At 33.1% G+C, this 20,131-nt stretch overlaps 1 protein-coding gene across 3 annotated transcripts; it reads right to left on the bottom strand.

The window, feature by feature from the left end:
- Positions 1–1,840: 1,840 nt before the first annotated feature.
- On the bottom strand, positions 1,841–17,354 carry LOC142349420 (tropomyosin-like). Of its 3 annotated transcripts, none has more exons than XM_075400962.1 (6): positions 17,200–17,354; positions 16,544–16,694; positions 14,541–14,800; positions 13,939–14,127; positions 2,956–3,148; positions 1,841–2,544 (listed from the first exon to the last, which is right to left on the bottom strand). In XM_075400962.1, the coding sequence occupies exons 2-6, from the start codon at positions 16,655–16,657 to the stop codon at positions 2,443–2,445; spliced, it is 858 nt and encodes a 285-aa protein (XP_075257077.1). In that variant the 5' UTR covers positions 16,658–16,694; positions 17,200–17,354; the 3' UTR covers positions 1,841–2,442. The 3 variants fall into 3 exon arrangements, with proteins under 3 accessions (XP_075257077.1, XP_075257075.1, XP_075257076.1); XM_075400960.1 differs by lacking the exons at positions 1,841–2,544; positions 2,956–3,148 and adding exons at positions 5,782–6,192; positions 9,765–9,957 and having other exon boundaries at positions 17,200–17,353; XM_075400961.1 differs by lacking the exons at positions 1,841–2,544; positions 2,956–3,148; positions 17,200–17,354 and adding exons at positions 5,782–6,192; positions 9,765–9,957; positions 17,003–17,158.
- Between the last annotated feature and the right edge of the window lie 2,777 nt (positions 17,355–20,131).

The raw sequence follows: 20,131 nt of genomic DNA, 5'->3' as shown, positions 1-20,131 counted from the left end.
CTTGTCAGATTTTCAGGGTAAATGATTCAGTTTTTCCAATCTATATATGGTTACATATAAAAAGGTGCCAGTTTAAAGATCGAGTTTTTCGGACAAATTGCTTTGAGTTCACTATTTTTTGTTGATAAAATAACATTGTCAAAAAAATTTCAAATTCAGCTTATACAATTTTCTGTCGTTCGTTTATTCAATGAACTTCACACTGAAGTTCATTAAAAAATTGACGAAGGGATGTCGTTCTCTGAAAAGTTTTTCTAATTATTAGTTGGCTGCTAAAGTGAACAAAGACCACTCTTAAGCCTCATTACTCTATATGCTAAATAAAATAGGTGAGGAAACGTTAAAATGCAGCAGTTTTTAACGTATATCATACGTTCAAATTTTGTTTTCAGATTCAGAAGTAACTATAATATTTAATCAATCAACGACTTTCAATCTTTAACTTATATAACGGTTCCTTTGATAGAAAATTTCTTTTGGTACAAATAGTATTAATTTTTGTTGCCAAAAAATTGAAAAATTTTAGATTCTCTGTTTTGCAACTTGAAGACTGAATTTATCAACTGATCTGTTATTGCATCAATTATTAATTTTTTTGGTTTGCACTATTCATACACGCAGAGCTTTTTGATTATTTTCGTCTGTATCTAAATACTTTTTTGTTACAGGTAAAAGTAATTTGTGCGTATCAGTGACATAATTGTGAATCAGAAGAAGGAAATCTCCAAATTGTTTTTTCTTTAGCGCAGAACTGTGTTCTGACTTCCTCTCCTCAGCCTCACGGTTTTTCACACGTCAGTTGGAAATTAAAAGCTGAAACTAAAATTGTGGTTTTTACTATCAATATTTTGTGCACCTGTCTCCGGCATCTTTTCTAAATCGAAGTTAAGTTTCAACCATATATTACAATGCAAAATTGAACAATGTGCCGAGAAGAAATGACTAATATAACGAATTGATTGCAAAACGATAAATTTTAAACTAGAACTTTTTTCTTGTGGTTTTTAGGGTCAAAAGTAAAGCAGAATGACACTGAAAGTTGATGCGCAAATTTTGTGACTTCATTACGCAGGAAAACGTAAACATAAAACAAGCAAGTTTGCCCGATTTTGTCGGGAGTTTTTTCACTGCCTGGTTTTAATTATAAGATTAGAGTAATAAGTGAGCTTGAAAAAAGTGACATTAACTTGATTTTTGTCCAAATTTTTGAAGTTTTGGAATTATCCGTCACATTTGTCCACGATTTGGGTTTTTGAGCCAGCGTAGATAAAAAATGTTAACAAAATACCAATTAGCCAAAATCAAAGAAAACCTAACTGATTTTCATTTAGACAAAAGGTGTTCGTTTTCATATTCGAGGATAAAGAAGGCAAATTGCTGGATTAAACTTACTCGTATTATCGTAATTAACAAAATTTAAGGCCTGGTTGATGTCTTGGATAATTATTATTAAAATCAATAACTTTAGCTGCAGGCTAATTGAATGCAAAAACGTCGGAAAGTAGTGACATAAATCGTTGACAAATGTGAAAAAGTGTTGTTCGCGATTTGGCCAAATCAGCCGAAGAAAAAAGCCAAATGTACGTTTTGCGGCTTATTGTTATACGCAACATGGATAAAAAATTTCCAACTTTTTGGCGGACTGGTCAGCACGAATAACCATTACTCCCTTTTGCTATATGTGACAAAAATAATGTTACCGCTATTTTACTGACAATCGTTTGTAAAAATATGCGGGACTGTTTATATGCACCATAACAAAAGTACAGAAAAATTATCCATCAGTTAATTAGGGCATACTATAGCGGCGGAAAGGAAGCAGATCACTTTCCAAAAAAAGTAGGTGTCATTTTCAATTCACAGAATTTGCATAATCCAAATTAGTGCAATTACAGGTATAGTTATAAATAATAGTTTAATAATAAAAGCTGAAATATTAAATGCAAACAGCAATATTGTATTTTTATTGTCCCAAATTTTAGCCGCGCGAATATGATACTAAGGTCATTCAGGTAGTTCTAACAGTTATCAAAATAGAGGATCTGTTAAACTTTGTTTTTAGTTAATTAAAAGTTATTGTTAATTTTGACTTATTACAGGGCCGAGATTTGTGATTTTAACAGATTCCTTCAATTCTATGCTTTGATTTAAGATGGGTAGTTTAATAGACTAGAAAATAACATTCAGATTTGTCTGTTTCAGAAATTGTTTTTGAGAAGTGCATTTGTAATATTTATAGTTTTGAAACAGATCCTAATTGTGGACATCAATAAACAGTCTTTGTAAAAAATGAACATGTTTTGAAACAATCAACGGAATTGGCCAATAGTAATTCTACATCTTTGCACAAACAATTTTGTCACGAGATGAAGAGGTAGGTGCAACAAGGCGCCTAATTTTGGCTTTTTTTTGTGGTGATAGTTGTGGTTTTGGTGTCTGGGTTTAGGACTGTCCAGTGATCTCTGCCAGGATCTGGTCCAGTTCTGCCATGATGTTTCTGAACTTGGATCTCTCGTTGAACAAGTCCTCCTCCACGTTGTCCAGCTGAAAAAAAAACAGATCATTTAGCTATCAAAGAAGGATTTATTGAGCAGCTTCAACAAAATTTTTCTACGATAATTAATATTCGAATTCCAAAGATAGGTGATTAAAATTTATACAACTTCTGCATACCCACAACTTTTGTATACAAGTTTTGTATAACCACAAATTGCTATAAATAACTAGCTGAAATTTTGAAATTTTGCAAACTTTCAAAGTTCGGCGCTTCTGTTATGACTTAAAATTAAAATATGCTGCTTTATAGAAAATAGATCATTCTATTGTCAGGCTTTATTAGACATTGGCGAAAAGTTTAAGCTCAGCTGCAGGTTTTGTTATCATTTTAAAAATTTGTAGCAAAAAGTCAGCATGCAGGTTGCCTTAGTTAGAAACAGAATATTTGGGTCGACTGACCTGTTGTTCGAGTTTGCTGATGGTCCTCTCGGCAAATTCAGCTCTCTTTAGAGCCTCCTCCAATCTCTCGTCCAGGTCCTTGATTGTAGTCTCATACTCACTTTCCCTCTCATTGGCCTGCTCCAGGTTCACTTCCACTGACTTCAGGTTGCTCGCCAGCATGTTCAGCTCCTCTTCATACTCTGTGATCTTCCTGTATTCACACCCACTTGAGCATACTTACTCTGTTTTAGCACTGATCATGAATGGATCAGTGCTGATGCAGAATGAATCCATTCAATTTCAGTACTGAAGGATCAATGTTCAATTGCAATTCTCACTTCTCAGTACTTGCTCAAACCTTTCTATATGATTTAAAGTTCATGGGGTCTGGAAGTTATTTAATGACGCATATTTGACCAAATTTAAGCATAGAATGAGAAAAACGTGACAAGTTACATGAAATTCTAATTCGCTTCAGATCATGACTTTTTAGTGACATGGTCAGACTTCGATATTTAAAAATATAAAATAATTGTTTTCGAAAAGTACTGATTTCAAGTACAAAACGAGCCAACTCTTTTTCTTTGGCTTCAACCGATCTTAGAGAATCTATTTTTCACAATCTAAATTTTTTTTACACAATCAGCTGCTATAAACCTTACAAAAACAATTTTTACAAATTTTTACGGAGGATGGTTTATTAGGCGAAAACTTGATTAGACGTAGGCACTTTTATAGCCATTAGGCAAAAATCCTGTAATAAATTTTTGTGAAAAGTAGGCAAGAACCAATTAAAAGAGATATATCAAAATCCACTCAGTTCCATGAAGTTTTCATGTGTCCCAAACAGTCATCTTAACCTGAAATTTACAATTTTTTTTAAATTTTGCTACTCGTTTACTCTACTGACTGTCATCACGGCCAATGATTTTGATTTTCAATAAAACTAGCAAACAGAGAATAGTGAATGTATAAAATTTGTTGTCAATAACTTTAATGAAAATAATTTAGAAATACCGGTTGAAAATCAGTTCGGAAAAATGGGATAAATGATGTCACACTACATTGTAAAGACACTCAAAGTTAGAAATAAGTCAAATTTTTCTTATTATTTTTTAAGCTATTTTTCTACAAAGTCAATTATAATTGTCGTTTGACTATACTTTTTCAGTCAGTCATTAATGCAGTAGAGCCATTAAATGTCTCAACAAAGTTCTAGTCCGGAATTTTTGCCGAATGGCCAAATATATCTTCCACCTTATATAGTTTTTGCCCAATATCCTACGCCCCATTTTTAAAACTCATTTTAGGCGAGAACACTGAAACGCTTTCACCATGAAAAGATTGTTTTTTTCGCCATGCCGTAGTAAGTTGTGAAGCAAACTTGGCCGAGGATGTTTTGTTATAAAAGACTTTAAATCTTATTATCTGTTTAAAAAACTTTTGGTTAATTCCACTTTCATTCCATGTGGTTTGAACCTATTGTGTTTAAATTTTGATGACTTCAACAACACGAATTATTGGTTGATCTAAATGCAAAGCATTTTTTTTCAATTTTGAAAAGTCGAAATGTTTTTCATCACTTTGAAGTAATATTAGTGACAAAGAACATTTTAAATCTCCGTGTTCGTTATAATTTTTGCCGTCAAGATGTGCTCTTAGAACAAATCTATCAATCATATAATTTGAGCTTTGTATTCTTTTATATACCTATGTAGAAAAATAAATTTGGTGAGTTAATTCCGTCAAATGATCGGTACAGTTATCCTGCATATAGTTGTTTGCTTCAAAAATTAATTATCAGTTCTGTATAGCAAAACTTCCGGATTGTGGATTTCATTTAATTTCTTTGTTTCCTAAATACGTTTCAAGCATCAAAAGTGCATAAAATAATTGTTTTTCATAAAATCGGGAGATTTTTTTTACAGCTCTGAAAAAGCAAACGCTTCTAGTCGAGGTCTTTATCATACTAATTTTGCAAAAAATCATTGTTTTTTATGGCTTTGCAAACTTATTTTGACAATTAAATCAATCATATTAAACTTGGTTCAATAAACTTGAGATCTGTATGTTAATGTTTCTGGAAAAAAATTGTTAAACGTGCACCATTATTTCATAAAGAAGAAGATTTTATTGACAAAAACATTTCATTGGTTTTTCGTATCTTAGCAAAATTGCCCAAAGTCAGCAACAATGCAAAAATCACCGATTAAATTGCCATTCCTGGTTGCTGATCTTGGCTGCGAATTCTAACGATACACGGCAAAAATTGGCAATTAATCCACCAAAATCAGAGAACTAGAATAGAATTGGCGACAAGATCGAAAGATTGGAATCAATAACACTTGTCGCTACTATTCGCACACTATAAAATGCGAAAACCTGTGATCTACGTACCAAAATTTCAGAATGCCTGAACTTTTCCTGTCGCTTAATTTCTTAATCTTAATACATTTGCTCGAAATACATGCTTAAAACAATCAAGAGCCGAGTATATATACTGAGCAAATGTGCTTTTTGCAATGTAATGAACTTCCGCCATCAGTTGAGAAACTTATGATAGTTTTTTTTTCAAAATGTATGCAAAATTAAATACAAATCGACGTTTAAACTTCATATTTCCACTTTAAGAGAATCCAGGCGTTTGTCCAACATAAAAAACACTTCTAATTACTCAAGTTTTCTTCTGAAAAACTATTTTGTACTCCATTCCGAAAAGTTCGAATCGGAATTTTTAAAAAGCCAGCTTCACGTGTTCATTCTTAACTGTCAGAAATTATACTTTATATCTAAATCTTGCCGCTCTAAAATTGCTATCAGAAACCTGGTTGGTATTTTGAAGAGCCGGGAAGCAAAGATGAGAAATTAAGATAACTAATTGACAATTGTAATAATAATAGTAGTAATAATAATGATGTAGTAATAAAATTAAACATTTTTCTGTGTCTTCTTTTGCTCTGCTGCTATCTGCCGATGTTAGTAAAGGTGTCTGCGATGCGCTGCATGCAAGTTGGTTAACATGTACAAGTTATTATAATAATAGGGTTATTAGCCAGCCAATCAATCAACCACGACCACGCTTGTTTGTTTGTTTGTTTCTGTTTGTTTGTCTCTTTGACATAGGAACAATGAGAAAGAGGGAGGATAAGGCATTTAAGACTGTCCAGTGATCTCTGCCAGGATCTGGTCGAGTTCTGCCATGATATTTCTGAGCTTCGTCCTCTCGTTGAACAAATCTTCTTCCACGTTGTCCAACTGTTAACAAACAAATAAATAGACACCTGCATAGATAGGTTCATGATATGAAATTAACTACCAAGGTTGTGGGGTCGACTCAAATTTCAGTCAAAACGAGAGCCCAATTTTACTCTCAAAAGAGCAAGAAGCATTGTGAGCTAAGTCTCTGCCAAATTCACCCCAATACAATATTATCAAACATATTAGCTCCATTTTGCCAGTAAATATTTTTAGCTCGCTTTAGGCTAGTTTTGATTGCGTAGCAAAATTTAACTTCTGATACACAATGCTTAAAATGTGAATCACATTGTATCTTACTTTATGATGGGCAATGCCAAGTAACATTTAAAAGATCTATATTCAATTTTTCATTTATGCTATCTTTACAGAAAACGTTAGTTTAGCATAAAAACTTGGCCTGTTCTTCCCCAAAGCGCTTTCTCTGTAGCAACAAAAAATTCGAAATGGACTCATAACTTCACCTCGGAATTTACGAGCAACACGGTTTTTGCGTTGCTCGCGTTTAAAATCACAACTTGTTCACAAAATTTTGAAAATAATTGGAGCAAAAAAGCTAAATATAATAGTTAAATCGGTTTTGATTATGTGGAAATGCTTTTTGTAGTCAATGAACGAAAAAAGAAAATTGAATATTTGTGTTAACTGGGAGCAAAAAAATAGTTTATAAAGGTGCAAAAAGTATAGGTTGCTATTAAATTGTTACTGATGATAGAAATTTGTTCAAATACTTGTTGTCACATAAAAAAGTTGTCACTCTCAATGACAGTCACACGAAAATCACATCAAATCTGTCCGAAAAACTTAGAGACAAATTTACAACAAATTTACGTCTCAGTTAATGTAAAAATTAAATAGAGCGAACGAGTTTGGATTTGGCTCAGATAAGTTCAATAAGTTCAATAACTCAATTTAACTAGGGGCCCCAAAAAAGTAAGAATTCGAAATATAAATTTAAATATGCGCAAAAAATTTCAGTTTTTATAAAGTAACTCATTTTGACCACGTGCAAATTTTAGAATTGTTTTATCAACAGAATAGCATCCAATCATCTCTCAAATGTCCATGTGATTTTCTTTAAAACTTATAGAAAAAAATTAAATGAAATACTTTGCCCAGTGTGTTCAAAACATTCAAGTTGCGTTCAAAACATTCAAGTGCCGTTTTTTTTCAGAACACAATTTGAAAACATAGTTTGTTACGATGTGCTTCCGGACTGTATAATTTCAACTCATTAATACCTAAAATGTATTACCGTGATACAGAATTTGTGACCGCAAAACGGAATGGTTTTTGAGTGCCGTTGGCAAAGACATTGAGAAGCGTAATATTCTGAGACTGTGAGTCCTAAAAATTGTCAATCGTATCAGTTATTGTATTATAAAACGTAATATTTATATATGAATCACGACAATTTTCAGAAAAAAACAGGTTTCGATGCAAATGGTTTGCTTTCCAAGCAGTAAAAAGTGTTTCTATTAGAGATCTAATTCCTTTTTTCTCCATACCTTATTCATTCAATCAGTAAGAGAGACTATTTTGCCCACCATAAGCAATCAAAAACTGAATCGAAAGATTTTTTTGGGATGAACACATTATTGATACAAACCCTGAAAAATTCAAGAGGCTATTTTGAGTCAAAAGATCAACAATGAGTTTTGATACATATAAAAAAAATTTAGGTAGATAAGCCCAGTGGAACAAAATTAGATTTTATGAAAAACTTTAAAAATTTTTGGTATATAAAATTGCCGACTATGAATATAAAAATTGTCAACAATTGCACAACCTGAGAAAATAAGGTTACCTTAAATTGTCAGATAACGGATCGAAGCCTAACTTGCAGACAAAAAGAAACCTTAATTTTACTTATTTGTAGACGTGAAAATAATTTCATAAAATTTTCGTTATCAAGCGTGAAAAATGTCAGTCATTTTCAATTTGATTTTGAAAACAATGCACATCAAAATATTTGGAAAAAACAGAGATAAGCACCCGCTAGCAAAAAAACTGAGATCTTTAACTATTGCTATAACAATTTTTTTAAGAAAACAAAACAAAGAAAACAAATTTCTACTGATTTCATACTGGTCAATTTCAAATTTTTCGAAGACAACTTCAGTAAAATTAAACGAGAGAAGCAACAAAGTTGCTTTTAAGAGAATTAATAGTTGATTATCAAATGAGAATTAAGAAATTGCGCGAAAAAGAGTAAGGAAACTTGTTTCTGCACTTAAAGATGCAGCAGAATTAATGACAGACAAAGAATTAAACTGGTTTTCAAAAAATTGCAGCCACAACATTTAGTTATTTTAACCGATCGATAGAAAAGATATTTTTTCTTTAACTGAAATGGGCAACGGGACCACAATAATATTGATACGGAATTTTCAGTGAGCTGTTAAAAACTATATGGTATCTGGAAAATCTTCTTATCTAAAACATTATGATACAAATGGAAGATAACTATGGTACCAAAGGCAACATAAACCAGAAGAAACGTTTTCAAAAATGTCAAATGTCAAAAACTTAAACAAATAAAATACTTTTGTTCAGGTTATTTAATTAGTGAAACGTCCTTACGCTTCAGATTTGTAAATGTCTAGTATATGGATTGCATAGTTGTAACTTATCCTCTTCCAACACTTTCTCTCACTATCTCACTGTAGAGTTTCCATCTTCGCTCACTTCTAATGGCAACTTTTTCCAAATTTACGTCCCTTTTTTGATCAGAATTTTTTCGAAAAATGTATTTTGAAAACGAGGCTTAAAAATTGCTAATATATTTTCAGTTTAATTTATATCTGGACCTTATGCCAGTACTTCCCACTTGTTTGTCTCAAATGCCCACATTTAATTTCTCTCTATAATTCAACCATGTTTTAAAATTACTTAGCGTACTTCATTTTTCAACGTCTAACAAGCAGCTTATTCCCAACTGATTGTATTGAACCCCAAAACGTAAGTGATCTTTTATTATTGTGTAAAATTTTATCAAAATCTTCCTCTTTAGAAAATTAGAACCATTCTTTAGCTGAAGATTTGAACTCTAGCCTCATTTGTAATAGCGACAGATTTTTTTTTCAGAATCAGAAGAACTTTCTGACTATATTAAAGAAACTACTTCAATCAAAAGTCTGTAAAGCTCTTGCTTTTCGTCCCCAAAGGTTTTTTTTGCATTCGTTGCATTTTTTGACAAAACGCATTTTTTTCCTGATGCTGCAAATTGTACATTGTAAACTATCATAGCAAGAAAAAGAGTAAAAATATTGGTCACTCTGATTCGTTTTAGCAACGCTTCGAGCAGATTGCTTACTAATTTTAGCTTTTTTTAAAAAACTTGGGGTTTTCCTGCGCGATTTGTAATCCTCGAAACCTGTTTTTCATGTAAAATTTGTATTCATGATGTTCACTGAAACCTGAATTTAAGTTGTGAGATTTCTGTATTTTGTTGTGCGGCGCCGATCATGACAGACATAGATTTTGGGTACCAAAGCTTATCCGATGTCGTGAGTGCTATATATTAAGGTGGATTTTTTCTGTATATATAAAACAATCAAAGAGTGACCGACCTGTTGTTCGAGCTTGTTGATGGTTCTCTCTGCAAACTCTGCTCTCTTAAGGGCCTCTTCCAATCTCTCCTCGAGGTCCTTAACTGTGTTCTCATATTCGTATTCCTTCTCGTTTGCCTTGTCAAGTGCAACCTCTACCGACTTGAGGTTGTTGGCCAAAAGGTTCAACTCCTCTTCGTACTCAGCGACTTTGCTGCAAACGGGCAAGGGACCCTGGTTAGAACCCTACTCTTCATGGTGGGTTTGTTAGTTATCATAACTTGCTTAGCTTGCAGTGGGTATTTATAAACTCATATTATCGATCCAAATTCATTCAAGGTTTCGGACTTTTTGAACAATCGCCTTCCTTAGTGTAAAAGGGGAGCCTCGCTTTGAGGTAATTCTTGAACAGAATTTAAGAGAGCATTTTTTCGACCAATCAGAACAGCGGGCGATTTTATAGCTTAGAAGGGGAGAAAATTCTTTATTATGTAGCAAAGGGGAGGCGATTGTAGAAAAAAATCCAAATATCTTATACGCACTGCAAGTTAAAGTGATGGTGTAGCAATCAGCCAAAATGACAAAGTTAGCCAAAAACAAAATAATCAAATCGACCCTATTTTCGCAGGAGACAATATTTTAAATACCATAAAAATGGGAGCTAATTTACATCCAAGTGTTGCCTTTTTGCAAAATGTGCTAGTTCTTTATAGATAGAAGTCAAACAAATTAGCATTGAAAAATCATGTTTGAAAGTTCAATAATGAAGGAAAGCAGAAATAAAAAATTTGGCTAATTTGACCTTCCGGCTGAGTGAACACCTGATTACGTTGGGAGTGTTTATTAATTGTATCATGTACAGCATAACCGTAACCATACCACATGAAATACAATCCGACAAGACGAATAATTTCTCTCACGGTGTGTGTGACAAATAATTTTGTTGAATGTGACATTTGTGAAATGCTTTTAAATGTCACGTTATTTAGTGCGTCTTAATATAGTGGGTGCGACATAGTATTACATGATAAGGAATATTCATCCTATTAATGCACTCAAAAGAGGTTACTTATAATACCGAAAAAATAACAAAAATGTACCCCAAAAGTATTTTATTAATAAAAATCAAAAATGAAAATCCGAATTGTCCATATTTAGTCTATGCTAGTCAATAATAACAAAACAATCAAATTTAACGAAGATTTAATTAAGTAGACATTTGAACAAAATCAAAATGACATCAGTTTTGGAGAAAGGTCGTCAGACGATAGCCAGCATCGTAACAAGGTTATGATGCTCACTTCATTAGCCAGTACGAACCCGCTAAGAAAGTACGACCCCTTATTTTCAACCCCGTAATAAATAATTTCAACATATTTTGGAAAATTCTTCTAACTTAAAACAACAGAAATGTTGGCAACAGAATAGATGAAGTAGTGTGAAAGTGATGCCATGAGTGCGCGTGAAATAATGCTGAATAAAACTAATCTGTCGATTAATTTTAACATGGTTAGTATGCTTGTGGGCTAGCAATTGTCCCTAATATCTTATATGCTCATTTTACAATTGCAATTGTTTCGTCCCACTACCGGCTCTTTTTTATCTTGATTTCCACTTGATTTACACAGTTCTTGATTTCCACTAGCGTTCTTCAATCATTAAATCGGCATTTAATCGGTCATTACTCGTTCATTAAATCGATATTAAACCGGTATTTAATGGGTATTATTGAAAAAATGTTCATGTTTTCATGGATGCACATTTCACAGTTTCAACTTGAAGTCATACAGTAATCGATCGATGATAAAATTATTACAATTGTCAATTTACAGTTTTCGTGGGCCGATTCATTCATTGGAGATTTTGTTCACGTGTTGTTGGTGACCCTAATTTACCTGATAAAATACAACCACTACTATGACAAGACCCACATAGTAGCAGTATGTATTGCAGAGGAAGCATGATGATTTGTTTCAGCATTATGATTGGATGAAGAGAGAGCGATGAAATGTATGAAGCTCATCTGTATATGAACTATGGCCAAGAAAACAACAACAACAGTGGCTATTAACTAAGCGAAATGGAGGAGGAAGAAGCTAAATGCTAGAACTAAAGCTGCCGTAGAAACTGTTCCCTAGCCAGAATTGTTTGTCGTAGAAATTCTCAAAACAAGGTAGCTCTCAAAAGACAGCCGCCTTAATTTCGCTAGTCAACACTTATATTTTTTTTCCTAAAAAATTTTTTGTGATTGTGATTTTACGGCTGAAGTTTATGCAAAATTAAGGCCAATTAAGTTGAACAGAAACACAAGTTGAATTTAGTTCAAATCAATAGACGATAATTAAAATTATAAACATCTGATTCATAATTTACACAGATTAAAAACTGAAAGTTGATTTTTTTTTGAAATGTGTCATCAGAAAAAAAACTCTAGATAATTCAAGTTGTGGTGAGATGATTCAACAGAGTGCTTCATGTTAAACACAAGTGGTAATCATATAATCAAAAAACTTGAACAAATTGATTTTCCCTGGAACCTTCAAGAAAATACATATAGAAACAAGAAAAAAACATCCTATTTCAAAACGAATGTTTCAAGAATATATACATAAACAATGAATTTTTCTCTGCGTTTAAATTAAACTCAATATAGTTGTTCGATTATTCATTTTAGTGAAATATATCTTACATTTTTCAAGTTAATTTTTTACTCAGCAAATTTAGATAAAAGTTGCTTCAAAATTACCCATTTCCCTCGGATACAGTATCTAATTACCAAAATGAAAGAAAACCCAATTGGTAACTAATTACAAAATTGTCCCTCTCGATACTAATTGTGGATTAAGATGGCAATAAGCGGTTATGCGGTTACCCATAGCACAGTTCACAAGAACAAATAAGAATTTGAATTTGGTCTCAAAGAGATACTAATTAAATTCGAGAAAAATTTCAGTCCAAATGCATGCTCAAAATGATTTTGTATTAAAAACAGGCAAAATTTGTCGAAATTTGCCTTTTCCTACATTGAACACGTAACGTGGACTCTAAAAAACATTAAAATTTCTTCATTGAATTTATCCGGACCTTTTCATGGATCTTTTGAACTTTCTCCACATTAGTTTTTCTTCTACTGAACTAAAACACCAACGAAATCTCTCTACTATACATTCCAGAAATCATTTGAGGTGTTACATAGGAAGGGCGAACTGTTGTACAGTAATGTTCAACAGCCCGTTCTGGATCCATCCTGCTAAGTTATAAAACATAAGTATGTTGGTTTTTATTTATAAAAGATCAATGGTCAATGCAGTACTTTGGGTAGGCAAATATAGGCAATTTTGAGTAAGAAAATTGTGGGTAAGATTAGCAAATAAAAGATTTTTTCAACTAAACCGTTTTAACTTTTTTTACGTTTATTGGCCAATTTATGTTCTTAAGGTTTTGGTAAGAGAATAAGAAATAATGGCCGCAAACCTGAAAATTTGTTTTCAATTTTATATTGAGCAAACCTCGTTTTTACCCAGATGAATAAGTTTAGCCTGTTTTTACAGCTTTGAAAATTACTCCTTACAATTTTTGAAGACAAAATGATTGTCAGCAACTTTTTGTTCCACAAACTTAATGATAATACGTTTTAACTGAAAATATTTGGTTAAATTTTAGAAAATGCAGCTTATTTTTGGGTACCATTTACTATTGTTTGCAGAACTTTGTTTTTTTGTCTTAGGGAACAGCTCCTTCAACAGCCACCTAACTTCAAATGTTAGAATTAGTTATCAAATTCAATCCTAAATCTATATGCTCGTTTCAAAGTTTTTCGAAAAATTTCACACCTCTGAAATATTTGTTCAAAACACTTATAAAATATGCCCGAATTTCTTTATCATTATTATAGATCTAATTTTGCACGAAAAGATGGAAGCAGAAAGCTTAAGCGATGAATTGAAGCAGAGAGATGATTGATTTATCTTGAAATTGGAATTTAGTCTTCTTTAAATCTATGTTTAGCTTTGAGAGTTCCAAGACAATTTTAACCACAAGATAATATTGGTTTAAACAGAGACTTCCAGAGGCTATGATATATCCATAAATTCTATTTTCTCAGTCAGGATAAATAATAGAAAGATTGTCAAGATGGAAAAGAATGGAATAGTTGAAAATAGGCGGAATAGTGGAATGGTGGAATGTGACTTACGATTCTCCGCTCTCTGCCCTCTCCTCGGCCCTCTCGAGGTTTCCCTCAACTACGACTAGTGTTCGGGAGACAGCATCGAACTTCTTGTCCATCTCTTCTGAGATGAGTTGTGCCTCCTTCAGCTGCATCTCCAGCAACTCAATCTTGTCATCATCGTCCATTGCCTTGTTCTCCAGCACCTTTCTCTCTCTAAATTATAGCCCATTCATCATTACACTCACTGGGTGTCCATGTTTCATCTGAAAGAGCCAGTTTCCCAAGAACTGAACTCTGACATTAGATAAAAAGTACCTTGCTGACATTAAAAAGCATCTGACATCAGATAATGTCGGTGTCACGCCTTACCCTATTAACTCCCCCCCCCGCCATTTCAAATCGATAATTCCATCCTTCTATAACCACACCCCGATTCTAGTTCATTTCATCAGATTTTCGACTGTTTTTTTTTCTATCAGACATGTTTAGTCGAATAGAACGTTATAAGTTGCTCGCATCGCACTTTGCTACGATAAAAAAGCAATAAGAACTTGAAAGTGAAAGAACATGAACTGGCTCATATGAAAGTATCAAATGAAGTGTACACACAATTTTCTCTCCCTAACCGTTCTAGTTCATCAGCCCTTTTCTCGGACACCTCCAGTTTCTCAGTGGTGGTGTTGAGTCTCTCTGTCGTCCTGTCCAACTCCTCCTCCGCCAGCTGCAGTCTCCTCGCATAAGCAGCACTCTCCGCCTCACTTGCAGCCTTCTCCTTGTTGGCATCATCCAGCTCATGGTTCGCCTTGTCCAGCTGCTCCTGCACTTTGTCCAGCTCATCCTCCACCTGCTTGGCCGCCTTGTGAGCCTCCGAGAGCTCCTCTTCCAACTATAATGATTATCATTATGTTGCTGTTATTCTAATAGACCAGGTTAACTATATAAGAGCTGCAGATTGTATCCAGTTGTAACTCAGGTCAAATTTGAGCAAAGGTTATATACATATATATATATATATATATATATATATATATATATATATATATATACATATATATATATATATATATATTATATATATATATATATATATGCACTATTGTGAACAGTTGTGACTGATGATTCTCTTCAGCTCTCAATTTTTTTGTGATTGTTGAATAACAGTATCCCTGTTCAAGTGAAAGTTTTTTTACCAGGCTAAATAAATTGTTACAAGATTTTTTTTTCCATAATTTTACAACCAATATGATATTCTACTTTAAAAACACAAAAATCAATGAACTGAATCAACTCTTTTGAAGTCATCAGCATTATTATAGACTGAATTCACTAACTACATTTTTCTTGAATGCTTTGATTTTGCTAGTTATTATGTGGCTTTTAGATATTTAACAGGCGTAAATAGTAAATGGTATTTTGAATCCTTTTTTCCGTTTTAATAAAAATTTATTCATTGTAATACTGCAATTTATCCAAAAGTTTTGGCTCAAATAAAACTTTTTTTTCATGAACTCAATTTTTGGCCAACTTTTGAATTAAAGCATGATAGTGTTTTACAGGTCATTTGCCTTCAGAATGGAAAAGTAGCAATAACTTGATAAAAGTAGATTATTATTCCTTCTGTGTGTTGTAACTGTGAGCAAGACAATTTTGAGTCGTCTTTGTTTTGAAAAAGTTGATCCTATGAATTTTTTAGGAATCGCTTTCCAGTGACTTCCCACCAAAACTGATTATCTCATTCTATAAGTGCAAAAATACAGGTAAAAAATCACTAGTAAGTATCTCCTCAAAATTTCAAAAGGCGCAACGAAAAATAAATAATGACAAATTTGGCTGTTGGAAAGATATTGATGGATAGCTTCTTTGCCACAAATTAAATATTACTTTTATCTCATTAATTATTAAAAATTTTAAAGTTTTGCTCGTAAAGTTTTGAAATCAGTTTTTAACTTTAATTTCTTCAGTGTATCGAATTAACCTTAGTAAATAAAAATGGTTTCAATTTTCAGAAATATGAAATTTCTCGTTTCTCGAAATAAAAATTAATATTTTCTAAATCTGATGAATTGTTTAATTTTTTTTAAAAAGAGCGCATCAAGTAAGTATGTATGATGCACATGCGTGTACATGTGTGGTGTGTATTTGTGAGTGCGTGTATGAATGTATGAGTGATGTGAGTGCGTGTGTGTGTGTCTGCTTGTGTTCTTTGTGTGTGTGTGTGTGTGTGTGTGTGTGTGTGTGAGTGTTTGTGTGTGTAAGTGTGTGTATGTGGGTGTATGTGTGTGTATGTGTGTGTATGTGTGTGTCTGTGTGTGTCTGTGTGTGTTTGTGTGTGTAAGTGTGTGTATGTGGGTGTATGTGTGTGTATGTGTGTGTATGTGTGTGTCTGTGTGTGTCTGTGTGTGTTTGTGTGCGTATGTGTGTATGTGTGTGTGTGTGTGTGTGTGTGTCTGTGTGTTTGTGTGTGTGTATGTGTGTGTGTGTGTGTGTGTGTGTGTGTGTGTGTGTGTGTGTGTGTGTGTGTGTGTGTGTGTGTGTGTGTGTGTGTGTGTGTGTATTGTGATGTTGTGAGGCCCACCCATATTGTCATGTTTTGATGTTGTGTGTTAGTAATTGAAGTGACTATACTGACCTTGGCTACTTTGTCCTCTGCATTCTTCTGGAGCTCCTTGGCCTGTTCTGCCTCATCAAGTGCATTGTCGCACTCGTTCTTCAGGGCCATCAACTTCTTCTTAATTGCCTCCATTGCTGCTAGTTGTTGTTACTGTTACTGTTATTCACACCTAAACCAACAAAATTTAATCAATCAATAAACATAAAAAAAATTTTGTTCGTTGGGGAAAAAATTTAGAAATTTCTGACGAAAACAAAGGTTGTGCATCAGTTACAATCGTATAAAATGTAACAAAAAATGAGGTCCGAGTTTTTTATGAAGAATATCAAATTGATAGGTTGATAGATGGGTGAATATTATCAAATTAAAGAAAGAACACAAGATCTGTTTAGTTCACAATAGCAGTAGAAAGTTAATCGAAAAATTAGTATATGCCAGAAAAAAATCACAAAATCCGCTAGCGCTAAAACGTCAAACCTGAGTATTAAAAGGAAACAGGGCGCTTGGAAATGGCTTTTAGTTAATTAAATTTTTAAATTACAAATCCTACGCAGAGCAAAATTTACAAATTAAAATAACCCAGTTGGGCAAACAGGAGGAGGGTTGGTGCGTATAAAAAGACAGGACTAAAATGGGTAAAATAAATCTAGTGTATGAAAAGAGAAAGAACTAACGTGACAGAAAGAGAAGAAACGGTAGTTCACGAAGAAAGGCGGATTGCTGGAGTCAAGTTAGACACAAACGCACTAAGTCCCCAAATGCCGAGAACAGATAATGGCCACTTCAGTTATAACTAGCTGGTTATAACAAACTACGGACAGGAAAACCCCAAAGTTCCCCCATAGGCTGAAACCGTATTACCCGTTTGACTCAGTTATATTCCACATTATTTTCCATTAGTTTGACAGAAAGTTTTCCCAGCTCCCTAAACCCACGTATAGCGGCGAAACAGTACGCCCAACTATAAAACCAGCCGGCTAAGCTTTCCTCTCAAAATTGTACAATCTTATGCAAACTTCATTCATTTCTACCTACTTATACTTGTGTTAAATATTAAGCAAAGATTTGAAATCGTAAAGAAAGTGGGAACAAATTTAACAGATAACCTCCTAACCTTTTGCAAGTTTTCGGCAAAACTTTCTTAAGAATTTTGCCATGCCTGAAGCTTGTAATAACTTTAGTTATAACAATTTTGGTAAACATTCCTTTGCTCCGTTAGCTAGCGCGAGATTATGCGGGTTTTCAAAATCACATTAAAATTGAAACCCGGTTTAGTTACCATAAAACCCAGAATTTATATTCTGAATAACTAAATGTTGGTTAGATAAGAGTATATACACGCATACCCGATCTTTCAGACGACTAGAAACTTCCTACTTTGAGCAAATTTCTGCTCAAACGTGAATAAATGTACAATTGTATAGCAAAGTTTGGTTAAGAGTTGTTGAGTAGGTTTAATTTTTCCCCATGTCAGATTTATTTCCCAACTTAAATGCTATATTTCCAGCTGGTTTGGATTGAACATAAACTATGAAGGTTTGGTTGTAATGAAATCTCTCCGTCGCCGTGGAAAATAATTGGTAGTGGGGAGAGTTCATGTACAACAAACCCACCAGTTTGTGACTAATATCAAAGGTATTTTTGTCTCAGATTAAAAATTCATATATTATTAGTTGAAATCGTCGTCATAATACACATTTTACACATTCATCTGCATAATAGTGAAATATTTGTCTCAAATGATTCTTAAGAAAACATCCATAGAATTTATGCAGAAATTATTTTTAGTATTTCAATTTTACTATGATCCAGAAAAAGGCTAGACATGTTTTTCTTCTGAAGAATCACAGAGATTAGAATCAGTAATATGCTTCTGAAATCCAGTTTTCATCAACTGCTGTCTTGATGATCACTTCCCGGAAACTTCAACGTAAACATTTTATGGTAAAAGTTTCTCTTCTCCTCGTGCGTTTTGAGGGTTTTAAGAGGAGCGGCCAGATTATTAAGCAAAATGAGAGAATTAAAAAATTCCAATAAACTATGCAGGTATAGCTTTAAGTCGACCAAGATACCATGAGAAAAAACAGAGACAATGAGAAATTAAAGTAACTTTTTAATTTGAAATCTGTGTAAACTGAAAAACGCTATTTTATTAGTGGCTTGATAATAGCAAACTAACAAGTGGAGTCGGAACAATTAGGCAAGAAAATTTTCTCGAATCAATTATTATTCTTTACACAACTAAAGAAGGCGTTGAACCAATTAATACTGTGTTGAAGCAGTTTTCATTTACTATACCGAGTTATTGAGAAATTAGAAAATGAATTAACATCAAATTACAGCAAAAGTTACAAAATGGAACAAAAAAGGCCGGTAAATGCAAAGTAATTTTTGACTCTTTTTTTGTTATGTTTAGAGAAAGTACCCCGGCTTCTCTCGTTAATTTGAAATTCGAACATGTCATATTTTTTTAGTAAAGAGCAAAGAGTTGCCAGGCGTCCAAGATATCCAAGAACTGAACTGCCTTTCTAAAAAATGGCGCAACAACTTCTTTTTCGCCCGAAAATTCTCTTAAAACTTTTCTTTCAATGCAATATTTTTTTCCCTCATTTATAATTTAAAACTTCAACTAAAATCAAAGTTAACCCAATTTGATAGAAAAAGGACAACGCGTGAAAACTTCCACTATTTTTACGTGGGTACGATTTTGAAAAAGAATTATAAGTATAGTTTTTAAATTCGGTCAATTTTTAGCTTGTTTGGAGCATTTTAGCTCTAATTTATCATTTTAACTGCTTGCATCAAGCATAAGTCAAAATGCTGTATTAATTGTTCGTGTATTTTTGCATCAATATCCAGTGAATGCTTGTTTAAGGTAAAAGCATGAAATCCAGAATCATATAAGTATTTATTTGAAGTTATCAACAGACATCAATCGCAAGCATCTTGGTTCACAAAAATTTATTGATTGCTTAGTCCAGTTTGTAGTCATTAGTTTCATTTTATGTCGGTCTTTTAGAAAAGCATTTTTCTCGAAAAATTTGACAACTTGTTGCTCTCATCAGGACTAGTCTTTTGTACACAACAAACTTAAACTGAGAAAACTTTTTGCTTTTGAAACAAGTGACAGTTTTTGCGCTTCTAATCCGGCGAATCTATCTGCTTTATTCTTCAAAAAAACTTAATTTAATTAAAAAACCCTTTTTGTTAAAAGTGACGGGTCTTGAGAACGAAAGAAAAATTTATTTTTGGAATCTGTTTCTAAGGAGCCATTTTTAAGAAAGAATTTCTACTGAAACCTGGTCACTCTTGAAACTGCTGCGTGCAACTTAAATTTAATTTAAGATTGCAGCTATTTGAATCAAGACTGAATCAAATTTTAGCAGTTTATTGCGTGTTGTTGCTCTAATGACAAGTCAACAATCGTTTTACTTGAAAGCAAGAAAGTAGAAAAAGGAAACTTTTTTAATGTTCGAAATTTCTCATTTTAACTGTTTTGATTTTGTAAAAATTGTCTCAAAAAGATCTCACAACATCTTTTAACTACGCTATAAAACTATTAACTACGCTAAAAACTCAAAACTACGCTAAAAAACTATGCTAAAA

Source organism: Convolutriloba macropyga, chromosome 11, assembly GCF_964194025.1.
Source record: "Convolutriloba macropyga chromosome 11, txConMacr16.3, whole genome shotgun sequence".
Lineage (NCBI taxonomy): Eukaryota > Metazoa > Xenacoelomorpha > Acoela > Convolutidae > Convolutriloba > Convolutriloba macropyga.
This window is presented reverse-complemented; position numbering and strand designations above follow the sequence as displayed.